Here is a 23,192-nt window from a genome sequence, read left to right as displayed (position 1 = left end):
GATTTACAGGGATGCATAGATAGGTTTTGTGGTGCTGCCAGCAGGCTCACTTGTCCCTCCCTAGGCACCAGGGATTGCGTTGGTCACAGCTGATATTCCTGTTGCAGTAGAATGGAAGATTAGGTTCTTACCTTTGCTAAATTTCATATGCCCTTCAAAAGAGGATCCACTTTACAGGCTGCCACCCCTTGTGGGTCATCCTCAAAATTTAAGACCTAGGAGCCTTCATAATGATCTCTTGCAGTTCATCCCTGTGAAAGATATGCATCACTAGTATCTTCTCCTGGGGGCAAATGCTCCATCCAAGGATCCTCCTGTGACCTCACGCAGTTCTTGAGGTTCCTCATACAGAATGGAATCTTCCTCATTTCTCATTCAAATGGTCCTCTATGTCCAATCTCTGCCTATTCAGGGCACTGGTCCTCCCTCCACACTTTCAAGGAAACATTTGGAGGTTTCAAGGGAACTTCTGCATGAGGAATGACTGCCCCCAGTTTTCCTTAAATAAAAAGGCATTGTACATGGCCAAGATAAAATTTGGTGACCCCCCCCCCCCCCCGAGGTCACTTCCTGTTCCTCCAAGGGTGGAACCCCTTCCAGTCAGAGTGGCAGGTCTGTAGTCGGCATAGGTTCCAAGATGGTGGCCAAAGTTGGAGCTGCTGTCATGCCAGCAGTACACCTCACATTTGTGGCAGTACCCATAGCATTCAAGTATGAGCTACAAGAATCTGTCCCAGCCAACCCAGTTGGACCTGTACCTTTAAGGGGAATTGCATGCAGCTCTGGATGTATCCTAAAGAATGTCCTCATCCCCATGGGATCTCAATATTCCTGACCCATTCCTACAAGCTTTACTTTAACTGCACAAGCCTCGTACACTTATGATTTTACAGTGTTCGAGGCTTGTGCAGATGAGGAAAGAGCTTGCAGGAATGGGACAGGGACAAGGACAAAGCTTGCGGGGACGGGGATAGGTACATCCTGCAGGATGGAGAAATTTGTCCTAGTTATCCAGTTCCCAGCACCAAAATGCAATCTCACACCAAAAATATTATCCCTCCCCAAATTCAATTATCTAGAAAGCCTTGCAATGACACAAGAAGCAAACTGAGAAGTTTATCCTCACACATCCCAGCGCAGTTTCCTCTGTTGGAGTTGCGATTTTTTTTCAACATTGGGGACAAGTCACAAGAGATGGGGTTTTTATTTTTTAAATAGAAAACAGACCATTAGACAGTGGCATAGAGATGAGGGAGGCTTCGTGGATTACAGGCCAGGAGAAGGGAGAGAGAAGCTGCCCAAATCTCAGCGGGTGGGCAATCTCGATGCTTGAGGGCTGCCACCCAGTTTTCTGGATTTTCCCAATGAATATGCATAAGATAATTCAACAAATAATTTAAAAATAAAAGGTTTTTTTAAGATCAATGAAAGATATCATCATTCAATGATAACCAACAGACTTTCAATTCGTCTGTGGTTCGGATGTCTCAGATCCTCTTTTCCTTCATAAAAAAGCTTTGTCATTATGTGGTCATGTTATGACGTTATGCATTTTCATTGAGCGAAATCCTAAAAACCCAACTGGGTTGCAGGCCTCAAGAACCAAGGTTGCCCACCCATACCTTACAGATTCTGACCTTGTTCAAGCTCATGACACACTCCCGGGCTGCACACGCTGCCTCACCCCCATTCCAAGTACTGGTAAGCATTCTGGAACTCCGCTGCAAACAGCCAGGGATAGCACAAAGGCAACAGAGCACTGCAAGGATTTTCAGCCCATTTCTTGGTTTATTTCCATTTAGAGAGCTGCACGGGAACGGGGACGACAGGAATCCCGCGGGACCCGCGGGCATCCCGCGGGTTCCCCCTTCGGGTCACGGGTATCCTGTGGGGACGCCCCCTAGGGTCGCGGGAATCCCGTGGGGACGCCTTCGAGGGTCGCGGGAATCCCATGGGGCTGGATGTACTCAGTCGCGCGGCTCTTCTTCTCTCTACCTGCTCTGCTTGCAGCACAGAGCTGAACGGAAGTCTTCCCATTATCTGTGCTTTTCAATCTTTCCCTATGCACATGAAGAGTCCCCTTGGACTGGAAAACCGCCAACGTAATCCCACTCCACAAAAAGGGCAGCAAGACAGAGACAGCAAACTACAGGCCAGTGAGTCTCACGTCTATAGTGTGTAAAGTCATGGAAACACTGATCAAACGGAATCTTGACACAATCCTAGATGAGGAAAACCTACGTGATCCCCACCAACACGGGTTCAGCCAGGGTAGATCTGATTGAAACATATAAGTACATCACGGGACGCATTGAGTCAGAAGATGATATCTTCTGGCTCATAGGACCCTCAACCACCAGAGGGCACCCGCTGAAAATCAGGGGAGGGAAGTTTCATGGCGACTCCAGGAAGTACTTCTTCACCGAAAGAGTGGTGGATCATTGGAACAGACTCCCACTCCAGGTGATAACGGCCAGCAGCGTGACGGATTTTAAGAAAAAATGGGATACTCACGTGGGATCTTTAAGGGAGTAAATTCAGGGGGGGGGATACTTGGAATAGGCAGACTTGGTGGGCTATAGCCCTTTTCTGCCGCTTTTTTCTATGTTTCTATGATCCTGCCAATCCAATCTTATTAGCTTTTTTGACTGGGTTACTAGACAACTGGATGCCGGGGAGGCACTGGACGTGGTGTATTTGGACTTCAGTAAAGCATTTGATAGCGTCCCACACCGAAGGTTATTGAACAAGCTGAACTCGATGGGCTTGGGAGACACTCTAACTAAATGGGTTGGGGACTGGCTGAGCGGTAGAGTACAGAGGGTGGTGGTGAACGGTACCCCATCAGAAGCGTCGGACGTGCTCAGTGGAGTACCGCAGGGCTCAGTCTTGGGCCCGATTTTATTCCACTTATTCATAAGAGATATGACGCAAGGGCTTAGGGGAAAGGTATCACTGTTCGCCGATGACGCCAAAATTTGCAGCATAGTAGGCTACAGCTTATTACCTGACAATATGACACAGGACTTACTGCTGCTGGAAAGATGGTCAACGACTTGGCAGCTAGGCTTCAATGCTAAAAAATGAAAGGTAATGCACCTGGGTAAGAGAAACCCGCGCAGAACTTATGCACTAAATGAAGAGACCTTGGTTAGGACCACAGCAGAACGTGATCTAGGAGTGATTATTAGTGAAGACATGAAGGCTGCCAATCAAGTGGAGAAGGCTTCCTCCAGGGCAAGACAAATGATGGGTTGTATCCGCAGAGGTTTTGTCAGCAGGAGACCTGAAGTCATTATGCCATTGTACAGATCCATGGTGAGGCCTCACTTGGAGTACTGTGTTCAATTCTGGAGACCACACTACCGTAAGGATATGCTGAGGATCAAGTCGGTTCAGCGAATGGCCACCAGGATGGTCTCGGGGCTAAAGGATCTAACGTATGAAGAAAGACTAAAGAAGTTGCGGCTATACTCACTTGAGGAACGAAGAGAGAGGGGAGACATGATTGAAACGTTTAAGTACATCACGGGTCGCATTGAGTCGGAAGATGATATCTTCTGTCTCATGGGTCCCTCGACCACCAAAGGGCATCCGCTGAAAATCAGAGGAGGGAAGTTTCAAGGAGACTCCAGAAAGTACTTCTTCACCGAAAGAGTGGTGGATCAGTGGAACAAACTCCCACTGCAGGTTGTTGAAGCCAGCAGCGTGAAGGATTTTAAGAGTAAATGGGATGCTCACGTGGGATCTTTAAGGGAGTAAATTCGGGAGCGAATACTTTGGAATGGGCAGACTTGGTGGGCTATAGCCCTTTTCTACCACTATGTTTCTATGTTTCCCGACGTCAGCGCTTACGTCGGAGGGGAGGGAAGGCTTAAAAAAAGCCCTCCCTCCCTCCGACGTCAGCGCTGACGTCGGGAAGACTTCCATTCGGCTCTGTGCTGCAGGCAGGGCAAGTAAGGAGAAGGAGAGTAGCCTCGCGGTTCGAGTGAGTGGCTACCAAGGGAGGGGGGCGGTCCGCCCCGGTTGCAGCACAGCCGGCCAGGTCCCCTTACTTTTGTGGCACTTCCCCGACCGACCGACAACAGCCCCGGTCCGACAATCCTCCCTGCCCTGTAGCCGCGAATCTAAATTACCTTCTTACAGCAGCTGTAAGAAGGTAATTTAGATTCGCGGTTAAGGGCAGGGAGGTTTGGCGGACCGGGGCTGTTGTCGATCGGTCGGTCGGGGAAGCGCCACAAAAGTAAGGGGACCTGGCCGGCTGTGCTGCACCCGGGGCGGTAGAGAAGGAGGGGGGAGAAGGACGCTGAAAGCACTGAAGACGAAGGGGTGAAGGACGCTGAAAGGCCATGGGGAAGACGGGCGGGGGGGGAAGGACTCTGAAAGCACTTGTGGAAGACAGAGGAGGGAGAAGGACGCTGAAAGCACATGGGGAAGACAAAAGGGTGGAGAAGGACGCTGAAGGGTGGGGGGGAAGGACTCTGAAAGCACTTGTGGAAGACAGAGGGGGGAGAATGATGCTGAAAGCACATGGGGAAGACAAAGGGGTGGAGAAGGATGCTGAAAGGACATGGGGAAGACGGGGGGGGTGGAGAACGACGCTGAAAGGACATGGGGAAGCAGAGGGGGGAGAAGGACACTGAAAGCACATGTGGAAGACAGAGGGGGGAGAAGGACGCTGAAAGAAAATGGGGAAGAGAGAGTGGGGAGAAGACGCTGGCAGGGAAGAAGACAGAGATGCCAGACTATGGGGGAGCGGAGAGAAGAAGATGGGTGCCAGACCAATTTGGAAGGGGGAAGAAAGGGAGAGGCACAGTAACAGAGCAAATGGAAGATGCAGAAGGAAGAGAGACAGTGGATGGAAGGAATTGAATGAGAACATGAGGAAAGCAGAAACCAGGCAACAAAGGTAGGAAAAGAATTCTATTTCTTTTCTTTTTTTTTTGCTTCAGGATAAAGTAGTATATTAGTTGTGTTGATAAAAATTTATAAACATTAGAGGCTCTGGTAGAAACCCGTTTACAAAGTATGTATTCTTCCCAATTAATATTTTCAAATTAATAAAGTCTTTTTGCTTATTTGTAAATGGGTTTCTACCAGAGCCTTTAATTCAGTAGCATAATTAAATGAAATAACTATTTCTGAAGTTTATAGGGACGGGCGGGGACGGAGGGGATTCCTCACGGGGACGGGTGGGGACGGAGGGGATTCCTCGCAGGGACGGGTGGGGACGGAGGGATTCCTCACGGGGACGGGTGGGATTCCTCATGGGGACGGGTGGGATTTCTGTCCCCGCGCAACTCTCTATTTCCATTGCCATTTTCCACTGTAAATGCTGTTACCAGAGGCAATTAATACCAACTGCTCACAAGAGGCTGAGGGAATTCAAGGAATACTGTAGCCCCCTCAAACTCCCCAATACTCATGTGTGTTTATGTAGAGGAGTCAATTAGGAAGGGTCAGGCAGAAAGTGAGGGGGAGGGACCTGGCCATCAAGATGTAATGTCCCTAAAATATGAGATCCCCCCCAAAAAAAAATCTCAGCCCTTACCAACAAAAATTTCATACTAGCCTTAAAGTGATCATTGGGAGAAAAAAATTAATAAGGTTTACTTCTAAATAAAGCAAAGCAAGGAAGGGACCCCTTGGAAAGGAACTACCCCCCTTGCGCCTAACCCACTAAATGAGACTGCATAGGCTTATTTCCACCATCTGCTGAAGACTTAGAAATACTGACTCATTGAGAATTTACAGTTATAGGCTCACTCAGTTCAGTCTCCATCTGCTGGTAGTGCATAACTCATCAGTCTGAACTGACCTGGACAGACAGGAAGGAAAGGGGTATTTAACCAGTCAGCAGAGCAAATGCTACTCAAGAACCCCTATCAGGTTATCCCCCTGGGCTTTCAAAAGTGGAGGCACAATTAACAGTGTCTTTTTTGCTTTTATTGAAAACAAATACATCCAAAGTTTAGTAGGTGAACAAGGAAAATTCACACACAAAATCAACAGCAAATTAGTGAAGGGAGGGCAGAGGAATGAGGCAAGGAGCAAAGACAAGCAGTGAAGAGATGAGAAAAAAACCAACAGAAAACCCAATGGAAGAAAAAAACAAAACTACCCACACCAAAAATATTATCCCTCCCCAAATTCAATTATCTAGAAAGCCTTGCAATGACACAAGAAGCAAACTGAGAAGTTTATCCTCACACATCCCAGCGCAGTTTCCTCTGTTGGAGTTGCGATTTTTTTTCAACATTGGGGACAAGTCACAACAGATGGATTTAAAAAAAAAAAGAGAAGACAGTCCATTAGACAGTGGCATAGAGATGAGGGCGGCATCCTGGATTACAGACCAGGAGAAGGGAGAGAGAAGCTGCCCAAACAAGATGAACCTTTCTACCTGTCTGCTCACATAGTGCTTGAGATAAAAAGATGAATATAGTAGGTAAAACAAACAAACACAAAGGGATTTGGGCAGCTTATCTGCTCCGGCTCTTCAGGTGGCATCCAGAACTTGTTCCTGGGCTCAAGCTCTTCTTTAATGTCTCTTTTATCCATGCTAGAAAATTGATCTTATTCTAAAGTAAAAGGCCCATAAAGATCTTTTAATATGAATGTGTGGAAAGGGTGACTTGGCAATATACAAAAAACAGCTAACAGAAATAACAGCCTTGTCTTCCCAAGTGACTGGCATGAATGAGCAAAGAGGTGAGTGCCAGTGACACAATTCAAGATGCCACCCAAGTGCCCAGGCTGGGACTCCAAAGGCAACTCGGCATACCCATCATAGTAAAGAAAAAGGGAAAAAGAAGGGAGAATCCTCTGTGGAGCACTAGCACAAATTCAAGGAACCCAGGGTCTACCTGCTCCACTGCACAGGAACAAACCATTGTATGCGTAGATGTACTACAGTGTTGCTTTTGTATTTACACATTATGTGAATGTTTGTATGGTATTATATGCATGAGAATGCAAATGGAAAACAAACAAAATGTTTCTGCCCTTAAGTTGTGTTTTATTTGCCTACAGTGTGAGGTATACTATTGTGCCATGGTAAGTGGATATAACAAAGGTACTTACCCATAGCAGGTGTTTTTGAAGAACTTGAATCCACATGGGTAATATCATTGATGGAGCTTGAGATGGAAAACAGTACTCCGGCAAATTTTCTAAAAGTGTTTGGGCTGTGCATGCCCATTTCCCGCCTGCTGCTATCTCCCAGATCTCTTCAATCTATTACTAGCTAAAGGAATACAAATCCTTGGCTTGGTAGGAGAGTTGTGAGGATCCAAGCCCCTTGTCCTCAAAGAACAACTGCTATAGGGAAGTACTGTAACTTCATTTGTTTTGAGGACAAGCAGAACTGTGAATTCTCACTTATGGGACTCTTAAGGGACTCCATAGCTTTATGCTACCTTCAATAAAAGGGGAGGGGGGAATACAAGTGGCAATGAAACAGACAGATACCAATGTTTTTGGTAGCAAAAGGCTTTCTTTTTGTAATCATTTTTGTGGGGGAAGGAGGCCTGGAGGTGACGTTGGGATTCTACACCCCTATGACGACTGCCTGGCCAAATCTACTGTAGCATCGAGAATCCAGTTCTAAACAATAGTGGGATGCGAATGTATGGACAAGTATCTGTTATCACAGCTCCAAAAATCTTCTCTGTGGAAGCTGACCTCAAGTAGAATACCAATGCAGCTAGAACTCTGACATTATGAGCCATGACATGACCCTCTAGAATAGTGTTTCTCAACTCGGTCCTGGAGTACCCCCTTGCCAGTTAGTTTTTCATGATATACACAATGAATATGCATAAACTTGATTTGCATGCATTGCCTCCACTATATGGTTCTGAATCCAATCCTCAGGATACACATAGAAACATAGAAAGATGACGGCAGAAAAGGGCTACAGCCCATCAAGTCTGCCCACTCTTCTGACCCACCCCAGTCAAGTTTTCACAATATCCACAATGAATATACAAGAGATAAATTTCCATGTATTACAGGTACAAGATCCTTTATCTGAAATTCTGAAAACTGAAATTTGACACTTCATTTATGTTTTAAGGTATTCCTTTACTCCCATAGCTTGGAACATGTTAGTGTTTGAAGTTTTGAAGCGTTTAATATTTGCTTTATTTTGAAATAAAGAAAACCTCTGGTGGCAATTTTATGGTCTTTTTCTTTTTTTTTGCAGTTGTTTATTTCTGACTTAACATTACCATTCCAAAAATCAAAATATGCTTTGTCCCAGGGATTCTAGATAAAGAATCTTGTACCTATACCTCCATAGTATAGAAACATTGAAACATGACAGCAGATAAAGGCCAAGTGGCCCATCTAGTCTGCCCATCCGAAGTAACCATTATCTCTTTCTCTCTCTGAGAGATCCCACGTGCCTATCCCAGGCCCTCTTGAATTCAGACACAGTCTCTGTCTCCACCACCTCTCCATGCATCTACCACACTTTCTGTAAAAAAGTATTTCCTCTCAACTTCATCCTATGCCCTCTCATTCCAGAGTTTCCTTTCAAATGAAAGAGACTCGACTCATGCACATTTACATTATGTAGGTATTTAAACGTCTGTATCATATCTCCCCTCTCCCTCCTTGCCTCCAAAGTATACAGATCAGTGTGCTCCCCAGAAATTTTTTCCAGCTGGGTGGCATGATAAAGTAGCCGGGTGGGGCAAGACGGGGAAATTTGGTGGTTAGAATAGGGTCATTAAATCCAGTGGCGTACCTAGTATATATGACAGCCAGTGCTGATCATTTTTTAACAACCCCCTTCTCCATATAAAAAAGATATTTTTCGTAATAATCCATGAGTCACACAACAAGGCAGCATCTTAAACACTGCAGTGAGCACTAGAACACCAACACATGCATTGTAAAACTAAACAAGCAAGATCCTGCACAGTCAATTGATCTTTTACAGTCAATGCTAACAGAAAACCATGTCATTTTCATACACAAAGAACACAGAAACACCCTTGCCCAATATGGAATAATCACAAACTAAAAATAGAAATATGTAGACAAAAGTTAAACTGAAACGCCAAGAAACAAGACTCTGCATACAATGCAACACAACAGAAACAGTGACACATGCCCCCTAATACTGTGCAAAATATAAAGACTGCACTGCAGATGTAAATTTGAAAAAAACTGATACATAACAATCACTACTTTACAAATTAACAAGTAGAAGTAAAACAAATAATGAGAAATAAGAAAATACCATTTTATTGGACGAATCCATTTTTCAATTAGCATTCAGAGGCCAAATCTTTCTTCAAGACAATACTGCAGGGGTGCCCAAAAGGTCGATTGCGATCGACCAGTAGATCGCGAAGGCAACGCGAGTCGATCGCGGAGCCCATCCCAGGCTCCGTGATAGACTCGCGTTGCCTTTGCTTTCTACCTGCATCCCGATGCCGTAAACAGAATGTAGAAGCTCCGGGCCGACCAACCTTCCTCTCCCCGACGTCAATTCTGATGTTGGAGAGGAAGTTCCAGGCCAGCCAATCACTGCCTGGCTGGCCCGGAACTTCCTTTCCGACGTCACAACTGATGATGGAGAAAGGAAGGCTGGTCAGCCCAGCGCTTCTGCGTCGGGAAGCAGGGAGAGCTTGCGGTGGCAGTGGTTTGGGGGAGGGTGGGGAGAAAGAAAGAAAGAAAGAAAGAAAGGGAGCAGGCAGGGAGAGAGAAAGAAAGAAGGGAGAGAGAAAGAAAGGGGGGACAGGGAGACAGAAAGAAAGAAAAGGGGCATGGAGAGAGAAAGAAAGAAAGGGGGGACATGGAGACAAACAGAAAGAAAGGAGAGGGGGCAGAGAGAGAGGAAGAAAAGGTTGGGGGAGTGAATTAGGCCTGGAGGAGAGGAAGCATACAGTAGGCTGAAAGAAGGGAAGAAATATTGGATGCACAGTCAGAAGAAGAAAGTGTAACCAGAGACTCATGAAATCGTCAGACAACAAAGGTAGGAAAAATGATTTTATTTTCAATTTAGAGATCAAAATGTGTCCATTTTGAGAATTTATATCTGAAGTCTATATTTTGCACTATGGCCCCCTTTTACTATAATGCAACAGCGATTTTTAGTGCAGGGAGCCTATGAGCGTCCAGAGCAGTGTGGGGCATTCAGCACAGCTCCCTGCACTAAAAACTGCTATCGCGGTTTAGTAAAAAGGGAGGGGGGTATATTTGTCTATTTTTGTATAATTGTTACTGAGGTGACATTGCATAAAGTCATCTGCCTTGACCGCTTTGAAAAAACCCTAGAATATAAATCATAATTAACATTTTCTCTGCTTACAGTGTGCTTTGTGTTTTTTTTAAATTTTATTGTTGGTAGATCATTTTGACTTGGTCATTTTAAAAGTATCTCGCAAGCCCAAAAAGTATAGTACAGTATACTGCTGTTATGGTATCCTGTCCTGATCTGAGGAAAAGGGTTTAGTCCCCCCAAAATTGCCTTATTTCCATTTCCTATTTATAAACTTTTATCAATACAGTTACAATACTACTTGATTCTATGTAAAACAACAAAAAACATTTCTTTCTACCTTTTGTAGTTTCTGCTTCAAATATCTTCTCTTCGCTCTCTTCTTTCTATACAGCATTTGTCCTTTCTCCCTTCCGTGTACCATCTTCCCTCTCTTTGCCCCTTCCACCCAGCCTCTGACTTCTCTCTTTCTATCCACCTGTTCCATCTACTGTCCATCCTCTCTCTGCCCCTTCCATCCACTGTCCACCCTCTCTGCCCTATCCATCCAGTGTCTGCCCTCTCTCTCTTACATACAGCATTTTCCCTCTTTTTATGTCCCTTCAATAAACTGTATAACCTGTGCCCTTTCTCTACTTTGTACATGATTCATTTCAGCTTCACCCCCCCTCTCCATTTTTCTGTCTCCACCCCCTCCCCTATGCTCTGGCATCTCTCTTCTCCTTTCCTTTCTTCCTTCCCACTCCACCCCATGGTCTTGCATCTCTATCTCTTTCCCTTCCCTCCCCCCCTCATACCCTGGCATCTCTCTTCTCTCCTACCTCTCCCTCTTTGCTCTGGTACCTCCTCTTCTTCCTTTCCCTCTGGTCTGGCATTTGTCACCCTAGTTTCCCTTCCCTCCCCCTATGCCCTGGCATCTCTATCCTCTCCTTCCATCTCCCCCTCCATTATCTGGCATCTCCTCTCCTTCCTTTCTCTCACTCCCTCCTTCCTTCCTTTCCCCTGGTCTGGCAACTGTCTCTTCCCTCCATATGCCCTGACATCTCTCCCTCCCCCTGCATAGTCTGGTATCTCCTTTCCTTTCCCTCCCTCCCATGGTCTTGGCAACTCTCTTTCCTCTCTTCTCCCTTCCCTGGTATTCCTTCTCCCTCTCTCCCCAGCATTTCTCTTTTCCCCCTTGGGTGAAGCAGCAGCAGCATTTCTCCCCCACCCCCAATTAGGTGCAGCAGTATTTCTCTTCCCCCCCTCCAATTAGGTGCAGCAGCAGCATTTCTCTTCCTCCCTCCAACTGGCCACAGTGCAGCATTCCCCCCCCCCAGTGCAGCATTTACAATTCGCTACAGGCTAAGACAGGAGATAGGGAATCGACAAGGGAAGCTTACAACTAGCTGCTCTTGTTTGCTTCGGGCCTTCCTCACTGCCGGATCTTGCCTTCGCAGATACTGAAAGTAGGCAAGACCCGGCAGCGAGGAAAGCCCGAAGCAAGCAAGAGCAGCAAGTAGTAAACTTCCCTCCCTGCCCTATCTTCCGCCTTAGCCTGCAGCGAATTAAACCCATACTCCAGGGCTCTAAAGATAACACTGGGCGTTCCCTTCTCTTCCCTCCCCCCCTCGGGATGTAACTTTCGGTTTCGGAGGGGAATAAGGGAAGCCGGCATGCACAGTGTTACCATTAGAACCCTGGAGCATGGGTTCAAGTTGCTTGCGGGCGCTTTAAAAAAAAAAAAAAAGTCAGGCTGAGGTGGGAGTCGAACATTGAACTTCCGGCGGCTCTTCAGGCTGTGCCGAGTCAGCCCGGGGAATCCCCAAGCTGGTGAGAGGGTGTTTTTAAAAAATGTTTGAGCAGCAGCAGGATTCGTGACCGAGATGAAAGCTGGGCGATCATCTAAATTAGCCGGGTGGAGCGCCCGGCTAAAAGGCTCTAGGGAGAACACTGCAGATTATGTATGTGAACCTATTTCAAGCATATCCATTGTGGATATTCTGAAAACCAGACTGGCTGAATATATCCTAAGGATTAGGTTAAGAATTCATTCTCTGGAGTCAGTCCAGCCTGAGTATAAATGAAGGAAATGCTGTCTGTTAACCAACTGGAAAGTATGCATTTGCCAATTGCAACCCCCATCCTGTTTGGTTCAAAATAAACAAAAAGCTGGGTGGACTTTCTATGGGTTTTAGTTTATTCCAGACAGAAGACCAAAGCTCTCTTATATTGCACTTTCACCCTTATAAATAGGCAGTTTAGGAAAAAATGTTGGAAAGACTACTGACTGGTTAAAATGAAACTCCCACACCACTTTAGGAAGGAACTTCAGATGGATGTGCAAAGTCACTTATTATTAAAAAATCTTAATATAAATAGCAGTACTCTGGGAGTCTTTACATGAGTTAAACTCTTCTGTTAGATCCTTATGAGGAAGTTACAGTTTTGTCTCAAACTGTTGCGGAACAATCTCAAGAGTTACAAGAACTGACAACTAAAGTGTGTACTGTGGAAGGGAAATATGAGGAGTTTAAATAACTATCTCAAGCTATTGTTAAAGATCAAGCTTCTGTGCATTGGAAACTGGAATACAGTATATGGAAAATTTGTCCAGATGTAATAATTAATATTTTTTGAATTTCCCTAAGTCATCCTTAGTGACTCCCATTGACATGGTTAAGAAATACTGCATGAAAGTTTTAAAGATCCCTTCTGAATCTCTACTCTCAGTTGTAAGGACTGCTTATCTAATGTTGAAAAATCCACAAAGCAGTAATAGCAAATATTGTAATCAACTAGCTTTTGGTATTCTTCTATGGAAGCAGTGACTTTGAGAACCATTTTGATTCTTAATTTGGCTTTGGAGATGAACTGCAATGATATAGTGCATCTTTAAAGACATATTAATGATTTGTTTTTTGGATCATTTATGATAATTTTTCCTGATTTATCTAAAAATACTCACAAGACACATCAGGATTTTCTGGCCCTATTCTCCAGAGTTTTATCTCTTGGGGCAACTTTTGTTTTGAAATTTCCTTGTATTTGTGTGGTATTGTATAAGTCTAAATCTTGGAAGCATTAGTTCAGGTATAGACTTCAGAGGGTTGTTCGCTTTATGGGTGAGCTGAAAGATAGCTGAGGGGAACTTAAGCTAATATTTTCCTATTTTTAAAATTTCCTTATATCTTGGACCCTCTATTTTCCTAAAGTGGAGAAAAGTGTGGATTTTTATTTCCTTAATTATACTTTGATTGAAAATGTAAATTTACTTATTTGTGAATCAAAGATGGATATTTCTGAAGTGATGTAATTTGAAAAATACTAATAAATAAATAAATAAAACTTAATATAACTAGGGCCTGGGGCTCACTAACCCTGTGTCTTGAAGTAGCTACTCTCCAAAAATTAAGACTTTTCAAGTGACAAGTGTCTACTAGGTCAAAAGGAGCTCTTATCAGCTGCAGGAAGCATTATGGGAGGTTTCATAGGTAACAAGCCTTGTATAAGAATTTCCCTGAGTTAGACCAATGGGCCCAGTAGCCTTTCTTCACATTGGCCAATCCAGGTCACAGTACTTGGCAAACCCCCAAAAAGTAGCAACATTCCAAAGGTAAGCAGTGGCTTCCCCCTTGTCTGTCTCAGGAACTTGTCCAAACTTTTTTAAAAACCAGCTACATTAACCACTGTTACCACAACCTCTGGCAATGCGTTCCAGAACTTAACTATTCTCTGAGTGAAAAAAATATCTCCTCCTATTGGTTTTATAAGTAATTTCCTTTAACTTCATCAAGTGTCTTTGTAATACTTGATGGAGTAAAAAAAAATTTGTTTTAAAAATTGATCCACTTGAACCAAAAGTTGTACAGAGATGGGTTTACTTTCTATCTGATGATAGCCTCCATTTGCATCTTTACTCAGTTGATTTTGAGACCCATCTCTGATAAAAGTAGATCTACAAGCAGTTTTTATATAGGGCCAATGATGGGATCTATGGCCATACTCTCATGCCAGAAAGCAAACCTCTTCTATTTAAACCCTCTTAATGGAGTACTTTCTAGCAACTAGTAAGACCTGTGAGATACTGTCAGATCATTCGGAGAATATAAGTCTATAAGAAGTGCCATACTGGAACAGATCCATCAAGCCCAGTATCCTGTTTCCAAAAGTAGCCTATTCAGTTCACAAATACCTGGCAAGATCTCAAAAGAGAAAACCGGTTTTATGTAGTAGATTTTCCCAACTCCACGTTAATAATGAACTTCTCTTTTAGAAAATTATTCAAACCTTTTTTAAAACCCTGCTAAGCTGTTTTTACTACATTCTCTAGCAACAAATTCCAGAGTTTAAATACACACCGAGTGAAAAAATATTTCTCTGGTTTATTTTATAATTTACTAATTAGTAGCTTCATTGCATGCACACTAGTCCTAGTATTTTTGGAAAGAGTAAACAAATTATTCACATCTACTTGCTCCACTCTACTCAGTACTGTATTTTATAGACCTCAATTGGATCTCCCTTGAATCGTCTCTTCTCCAAGCTGATGAGCTCTAGCCACTTTAGCCTTTCCTCATAGGGAGTTCTTCAATGCCTGCTCCCCACATAATACACCATAACAAAACAGTAGATATTCACTCATACCCCCTCCCAGGAGTTTCAACCCCAAACCCCAACTACCCTACCCATTCCCTCTCAACCTGGACCCTTATATTACAAAGCACAAGTAACCAATTAACAATATTCATTGAACAATATTCACAGTCCAAAACCCTCTTCACCACAAAGGTAAAATATTAATTTTTGGTAACATAAAAAATTCTTGTTCTAAGAGGTACCAACTCCCAAAGAGATTCTAACTCCCAAAATCTACTCCACATATCCTGGGATTGATGCCAAGATTTAGTATGCAGAGCCATAAGGCGATATTTTTTACAAAGCCACTCCAGCTGACACCACATGGCTTTCACATCAGGCACTTGCTGTCCCCTCCAATGTTGCGCAAGTACCATACGGGTAGCTGCAAAGGCCAGCATCATTAATTTATGCCTGGGTCCTTCTATCTCCACTACTATCTATAAGTACAAGAGCATGTTTTCATAATTCACAAAAAAAAAAAAAATACACACCCTATTTGTAAGTACCAAGCCTATAACCCTTCTTACAAAAATAATAAAGGGGAGAAAAAGACCTCTGTTCAGCTTCATAGGCCATTAAACAAACCTCCCCTTTACAACAGTCCAAATATCTTCTATCAAAAATCACTGATTACAAAAAGTTCTCTATATTTATTCATTCAATTTTCTATACCGTTCTCCCAGGGGAGCTCAGAACGATTTACATGAATTTATTCAGATACTCAAGCATTTTTCTCCATCTGTCCCAGCGGGCTCGCAATCTATCAAAAGTTCCTGAGGCAATGGGGAGATTAAGTGACTTGCCCAAAGTCACAGGGAGCAGCATGGGCTTGGACCCACAACCTCAGGGTGCTGAGGCTGTAGCTTTAACTATTTCAATAATATACTAGCATTTCACACATCAAGCTTAACATCCCACTGGTACAAAGTTCAAACTTCAATAACCACAGTGAAAAAATAAAAATCTGACTATTTAGCTGCAGTCCAAACTGTGGTATATCTCCAATCACTTCCTTCCATGCTCCAAATGTCATCTGAACACCTCCACAGTATATTGCAGCAACTAATCCAACAGAGGCACCCTGTTTCACATTCCAGCTACGTCAGTGATTTATTCTGTTTCTTTCAAACTTCACTGCTGTCTTCAAAACAAAATGGCACTGGAACTCACCAACACCCAAAGATTGCTCCTTGATAACTTAATTCCCATTCCATGCTGCTGTACCCCAATCAGATTGCAGGAATAGTATGATAAAATATCTTATTACCATAACCGGTCCCTCATGTTCATCTCACATCCATCAGATTGCAGAAATGATGATGACACAGCATTCCAATTCGCATATCTTCCTCCCTCTAACTGATACTGCGTCAATCAATTACAAAAATAGTGAAAGCAAAAATTCAATTGGCAAAACTACCAGTCTTACATCAATCAGGGTGCAAAAGTGGTAGTAATATAGAAATTGTAACAGCACATCTCCTCCCTCATATAAATCTCTATCCACCTAGATTGCAAAAAAAGTGTTTATATATACTAACACAGAAGTCCATTAAAAAAGGCTGTCCATTCTATTTGTGCTTTTAAGCCACAGGGATCCACTGATTCCAACTCAAAAATCCAACATTGTTCTCGCTGCCATAAATACCGGTACCAGTCTCACAAATCAATCACTGACACTGCTCCAAAACAATGCACCTTAAATCTGCAAAGTTATCGCGACTCTGTAAACAATGGGAGACCAATGGATCCTTCATCCTCCAAGTATTTAAACAGGAGTGATGTTCCAACAGTCTGGTCTTTAAAAAGTCATGAAGTTTGCCCCACATATAAAGTAGGGAATGGACATCATATCAGATCTCCCCCAACAGAGAACCCAGAAGAGCCACCTCCATTGTATTAAGCAAATTACACTCAACCAATTGCTGTATATACTCCAAAACTTGTTTCCAAAAATTATGAATAGCAGGGCATCCCCACCATGTATTTAAAGGTACCCAGTTCCCCACAGCCCCTTCAACACTTTGCATCACCCGATCTCTTCAAATGTCCCACACCAGCTTACTAACATCTTAATTGCATTTTCAAGAATCTGTGGAGAATAGGAAATGCGGAACATTCAAAAGCAAACATTTCCCCCACATCTTTTCTGCAAGAGTATAACTCATATCCTTTTCCCATACATGCATATAACCACACTTCTCCCTCCGTATTCGCAGTTTCAGCATTTGCGGTTTCGATTATTCGCGGTTTTTAGCTTGCTGGCTCCTCCTCCCAAATTACATCAGCTTGCATAGAGAAATCGCTGATTCCAAGCGTTTACAGAGAAAATCACTGATTCCCAGCACTTTCTTCACCGTGTTTTGCCTCTCCTTCAAGAACAGACCAGGTGTCCCACCATGTTATTTGCGGTTTCACCATATTTACGATGGTTTTTTAGTAGAAAACAGCAAATAACATATGAAACAGTTATTCGCGGTTTTTCTGTATTCGTGGGTCTGTTAATCCCCTATCATAGTGAATACGGAGGGAGAAGTGTAGTTTTAGCCTCTTTTGCCTCATGAATAATTTTATATAGAGAGGACACACAAACTTTACAAATACCAAAATCCAACAGTTGTTCAAACTGGGGATTTTTCCAATTGCTCTGGAGCTCTGGCCTTCAATCTGGACAAACATTTTAGGTTGTATATAAGGGAATATATGCTACAGACAATATCTGGCTTGGAGATCTGGAAAGTCAAGGACAGAACCCCTACTCAATCATCTGCCCAAAGAAATGCAAATTCAATGCCTCCTATTTTTTAAAAATTCCCCCTCTCTTCCCAGTTGAGAATCTGGGGCAAACCCTAATGGTGAGCAATAAGCCCTCTACGTCCTTTCAATTTATCCCTTGCCACATCCTTAATGTAGCCCAAACAAAGGGCTTCTCCAGTGCATTAATCTCTCCCAGTGTTAACTCAACCTAAGGTAGATAAACCAATTTAGACACTCTCCTCGGCAATAACCTTGCACTCTGTTCCACCTCCACCCACTATTTGGGCTCTTGTGCCTGTCAATCCACCACTCCTCGAACCTAAGCTTCCACGTAATAATGTTCCAAATTTGGAATACCCAGCCCTCCTGCCTGCTTAAATCTACACATAACTTCTCTAGATACTCTAGGTCTCTTTCCTCCCCATATACAACAAAACCTTTTTCTATGCCACTGTAGAAATCTATCTGCAGAAATTTCATTGGGTAGAACCTGAAATAAATAGAAAAATTTCGGCAGCAGCATCATCTTCACTGCTTCTAGCCTCCCAATCCAAGATCTATAAAGTTTGTCCCACCTCTCTAAATCATTAGTAATAGAAGCCATAAGAGGATCATAATTATATATATATACAGCTGTGTCCAATCTACCCCTATTTGAACCCCTAAACACCAAATTCAACCCAACAAATACTTGGACTGTATGTTCTGGGACAGACAAATTTAGGATTTCCATCTTGGGCATATTCACTTTAAAGTTCAACAAGGAACGATATTTCATCATCTGCTTTTGAAGGGCCTCTAGAACAGTCTCTGTCCCCACTATAATGGCAAAGATATCATTTGCAAATAGTGATAACTTGTGCCTCCCTCCCTAAAATATTAAATCCTGGTATTGCTACATGCTGATGAATCCCTTATGCTAAAAGTTTGATAACTAATGCAAATAATAATGATGATAGGGGACACACTTGTTAGGTCCCCCTTCGCAACTCAAAGAGAGTGGAATACAAAGAGATTATGTACTTACACTGGTAAGCTCTTTTCCAGTAGATAGGTGAGACATTCTAGACCAGGGGTGGGCAACTCCGGTCCTCGAGGTCCGGAATCTAGTCAGGTTTTTAGGATTTCCCCAATGAATATGCATTGAAAGCAGTGCATGCAAATAGATCTCATGCATATTCACTGGGGAAATCCTGAAAACCTGACTGGATTCCGGCCCTCGAGGACCGGAGTTGCCCACCCCTGTTCTAGACAGTAGGGTTACTTCCCTTTAGCAGCATGGTTGCAGAAGAAATCCACTCCAGATTTTTCAGTCTGCCTCACAGTGCTGTTTAGCTCCCTCTATACCAGTGGTCTCAAACTCGCGGCCCGCCAGGTACTATTTTGAGGCCCTCGGTATGTTTATCATAATCACAAAAGTAAAATAAAACAGTTTCTTGATCATATCTCTTTAGCTATAAATTACAATATTATTATTAAAACTTAGCCAAAAGGAAAGATTTATAAACTATAAAGAGTTTTACCTCATGCAAAATTGTCATTTCTTTAATAAGACAACTATTTTTTTCTGCGGCCCTCCAAGTACCGCCAAATCCAAAATGTGGCCCTGCAAAGGGTTTGAGACCACTGCTCTATACTATAGTTAGTACTCAAGCACAGAAATATTTTCCATTGACAATCAGTAGCTTGTCTTAACTCACAGATTTCTTCCTTTCCAATGTAAACTGTACTTCAAATATCTCCTCAATACTTCCTTGTAGAGGCCTTTACCACTCCCTCCTCCCCTGCTATATCTCCTTACACCCATTTCTTCTACCTTTTGCCCATCACTTGAATTGTACGTCGCCTTCAACCTATTTAGGCATAGAGCTCACTTGGAGTACTGATCTCCTCCCAAGGCTTCCAGTATTTACCTCTATGCTGACGACTCCCAGATCTACCCCTCTGTGCCAAACATCTCTACTGAAACCCAGAACAGAGTCTCAGCCTGCCTGTCCAACATTGCCACCTGGATGTCTCACCGCCATCTTAAATTGAATATGGCTAAAACAGAGCTGCTCATCTTCCTGACTAAACCCACCTCTCCGCTTCCCTCATTATCTGTCTCTGTAGACAACACTCTCATCCTTCCTGTTTGTCTGCTCGTAATCTTGGGGTCATCTCTGACTCCTTCACTGCCCAGATACAACATATCGCTAAAACCTGCTGCTTCTTCCTCTATATTACCAAAATCTGACCCTTCCTCTCTGAGAACACTACCAAAACACTTATCCACACCATCACCTCGAGCTTAGACTACTGCAACTCGCTACTCTCAGGCCTTCCGCTTAGCCATCTTGCTCCCCTCCAATCCGTCCAGAATGCTCCCTGTGACCCTGGGCAAGTCACCTAACCTTCCGTTGCCTCAGGTACCACAGTTAGATATTGCTGAAGGACACAGATAGGGAAAATACTTAAGAATTCATGATTACTATTCAGTGTATTATAAACCACTTTAGGTGTATCTCCTCATGAAAAGGCAGTTAACCTTTTCCTATCGTAATAAATTTTACGTTACGCTGGTTCCAATCGTAATTAGTTTAGCAAAGTTTTGTATTATTCACCGTTATCATTTACGGCTATTGTAAACATAATGTAAATAAGTCATAAGTCTGTAAATTCAAATATTTTGTGTTCCTGGCTCTTTATTAGTCCATACAGACTGTTTATCCACTGTCTATGTCATTTTTGGAATGTCCCGTCATCCAGGACATATGATAGGAAAAGGTTAATAAATCCTAATCAATAAATATATGAGATGTCAGGGTGTGTATCCATATATGAAGAGTGTGTGTGTGTGTGGTGGGTTAAGGCATTGGTGTATGTGAACTACTGAGGGTGCGCAGCTATGTGTCTAATACAAAATTCAGCAGGGAGAGTCAACTTACATACAGACTATCTGCAGTAAATAAGTAAATGGTATAAAAGTGCGGCTGCCCCTTTTCTCCCCACCTCTGGTTTGGTTGTGCTCCACAGCATCTTCTCACTCACCCCTTTCCCATCAAAAAGGGCAGATAAAAGAAAGGCAGATAAAGTAAAATGAGACGAGGTTACATTACCCTGCTGGCGTCCTACCTCACAGTGATTTCACGCTGAGATGGCAAGAGAAAGGTCAGTCAAGGTTAGGTCATGGCAAGTAATTCATTACAACACGTGAGAGCGAGGCGGGTTAGGGCCAGGCCGGGGAACAGGGAGACACAGGGAGGAGAGAAATAAACAGACAATGAGGAGTCATTTGGATGGCCAAGCCAATCCAGAAAACAAAAAAAAAAAAAAAAAACTGTTCAAAGAAACTTCAAGTGGAGTCTGAAATGATACCCCGACTAATGCAGTGGCCCATGATCCTGAGGTCTCCTACAATGAACTCACAAATAAACAAAAGTCTAGTGTTTTGGGATCTTTAAAAACCTCTCTTTTAATATGCTCAGAATGTTTTGGATGAATTAACTTTCCAACTGACTTCTTTTGAAGTTTTTGTTCACTATAGTGTATGTGCTAGTTAAGATCTATGACTATTTCCCTCCTTATTCTTATTTGGCTAAATTTAGTGCGTTTCATTTTATGGACAATCTCATCTGAATGATATTTAGGCATGAGGGGAGGAGGGGTTTTAGAAGACTTTCATTGTTGATATAGCCTAGATACCATACTGTTTGCTAATTTGGAAATATTGGGCTATAAAGATATTAGTTGTATGTTTCTTTTGAAGACAGGATTCAGTTTAAGTTGTTAATGTTGACATATAAATCACTGTATCATCAGCCTTATCAATATTTGTGATTTATTTACATTAGTATGTGAAAAGATCTCTTCAGTCTGAAACTTCATGTCAACTGGAATTACCTACAGTTTGAAAAGCATGATTTGAAAGCACTTGAAGGAAAAGTTATTAGGTTACAGGTCCTATGGCCTGGAATAAGTTTCCAGTAGGACTGCATCGAGAGCACTACCTAAAGCACAGTTACTTACCTGTAACAGGTGTTATCCAGGGACAGAAGGCAGATATTCTCACATGTGGGCGGCGCCATCCACGGAGCCCGGTAAGAACAGTGCTAAAGTGTACTATTTATTTATTTGCTCAGTTTTTTTAGCCCGTCCTTCCAAAAGAGCCCAGAATGGGTTACAAGTTTACATATATAATAAGGGTTTACATACATAATAAGAGATGGCAATTTACATATTGATATACATATTGAGAGATAGCAGTTACAGGTTGCATATATAATAGGGTTTACAGTGGTATTTGGGTTATGCTTATAGTTTGCATATATAAAAGTTAACAGTGGCAACTTGGATGTTTGGTCTGTTTACAGAACAGGATAGATTCTGTGGCTTTCCACTTAGTAGCAGTTTCTTATGAATAACAGTATTAGGATTAATGATTTCTTGTGAAGCACATGGTTGCAGGAACTATTTGTGATAGCAAGATGGTTTTGGTAGATTTCCAGTGTTAAGGACTTTAGTTCACGGGTTAGGAGGGTCTGGAGGGTCTGGTGCGCATTGATTTACAATTTGGAATAGTCTATGTGGCTATGTTAGGAAAGATATGGCTTTTTATTGCTTTCCTGAAGTTAAGAAGCTTGGTTATTAATCTGATAGGGGTAGGAGTTCATTCCACAATTTGGGAAGGAAGCTGGAGTAAGCACACCTATGGGCGCTTTCTAAGTGGAAGGTTTGTGCCGGTGGAGCAGGCAGTCTTATTTCGGTTTGTGATCGTAGAAGTCGGTTTGGGATATATGTTAATAGTAGGCATGTAGGCTGGGATCATATTGTTGAAGTATTTGAAGGCTAATGTTAGGGCTTTGAAGATGCATCAGTTTCTGATGGGTAGCCAGTGTACCAAGGCCAGTGGTAGCCCGACGGAATCGCAGATATTTAGATTTTTGAGTAGGCAAACTGCTGCATTTTGTACACGTTGTAGTCGCTGTAGGTTCTTTGAGGATAGTCCTACAAATAAGAAGTTGCAGTAGTCCATGCGGTATAGTACAAAGGTGTAGAGTAGTTGAGTGAATTCTATTTCTATGAAATATGGTCTAATTTTCCATAGTTGGCGTAGGTAGTAAAAAGAGGTTGATACTATTTGGGAGATATGGCTCATGAGTGAAAGGTCAGAGTCGAGTTTAATTCCAAGGCTACGTACTTGGTCTTTGGCAGTAAGGGTTGTGTTATTTCAGGTGAAGGTAGGACGGGGGTGAATACAGCTTTTTTTCTGGATCCATAGCAGTTTCATTTTGGATTCATTCAATTGTAGTTTGTTTGTTCTCATCCAATCTTTGATTTCGGTTATGCAGTGTTGTAATTTTGTGGTTTAAGTAACTCAGTTTTTGCCTAATGGAAGGTAAAGTTGGATGTCATCGGCAAAGGAGTGGATCTTAATGTCATGTTTTCAGGTGATGTTGAGTACTGCTCTGATGTACAGGTTGAAAAGCTTCAATATCATCAATGTTGAGAGTAGGGGCAATCCAGTTAATACTCAAGACTGACAGGGAAAGGGGGGAGGGGGCGCTGTCCCAAAGTTCCCTCTGGAAGGGTAGCTTTTCCT

General features: G+C 42.9%; 1 protein-coding gene across 7 annotated transcripts in view; it reads right to left on the bottom strand.

Moving 5' to 3' along the window:
- The window catches only part of LOC117356931 (uridine-cytidine kinase-like 1), a 151,269-nt gene that overhangs the window by 50,293 nt on the left and 77,784 nt on the right, over nt 1-23,192 (bottom strand). For 5 of the 7 annotated variants that reach the window (XM_033936889.1, XM_033936890.1, XM_033936891.1 and 2 more), the window contains exon 8: nt 6,211-6,230. The exons of 1 other annotated variant lie outside the window; for it this stretch is intronic. In XM_033936889.1, coding sequence (XP_033792780.1) covers nt 6,211-6,230 — 20 coding nt within the window. Of the gene's footprint in view, nt 1-6,210; nt 6,231-20,725; nt 20,743-23,192 lie in introns of all 7 variants that reach the window. One more of the 7 variants, XM_033936887.1, reaches the window with a different exon arrangement.

This window comes from Geotrypetes seraphini, chromosome 3, assembly GCF_902459505.1.
Source record: "Geotrypetes seraphini chromosome 3, aGeoSer1.1, whole genome shotgun sequence".
Lineage (NCBI taxonomy): Eukaryota > Metazoa > Chordata > Amphibia > Gymnophiona > Dermophiidae > Geotrypetes > Geotrypetes seraphini.
Note: the sequence above shows the minus strand (reverse complement) of the source record. Positions and strands in the feature narration are given on the sequence as shown.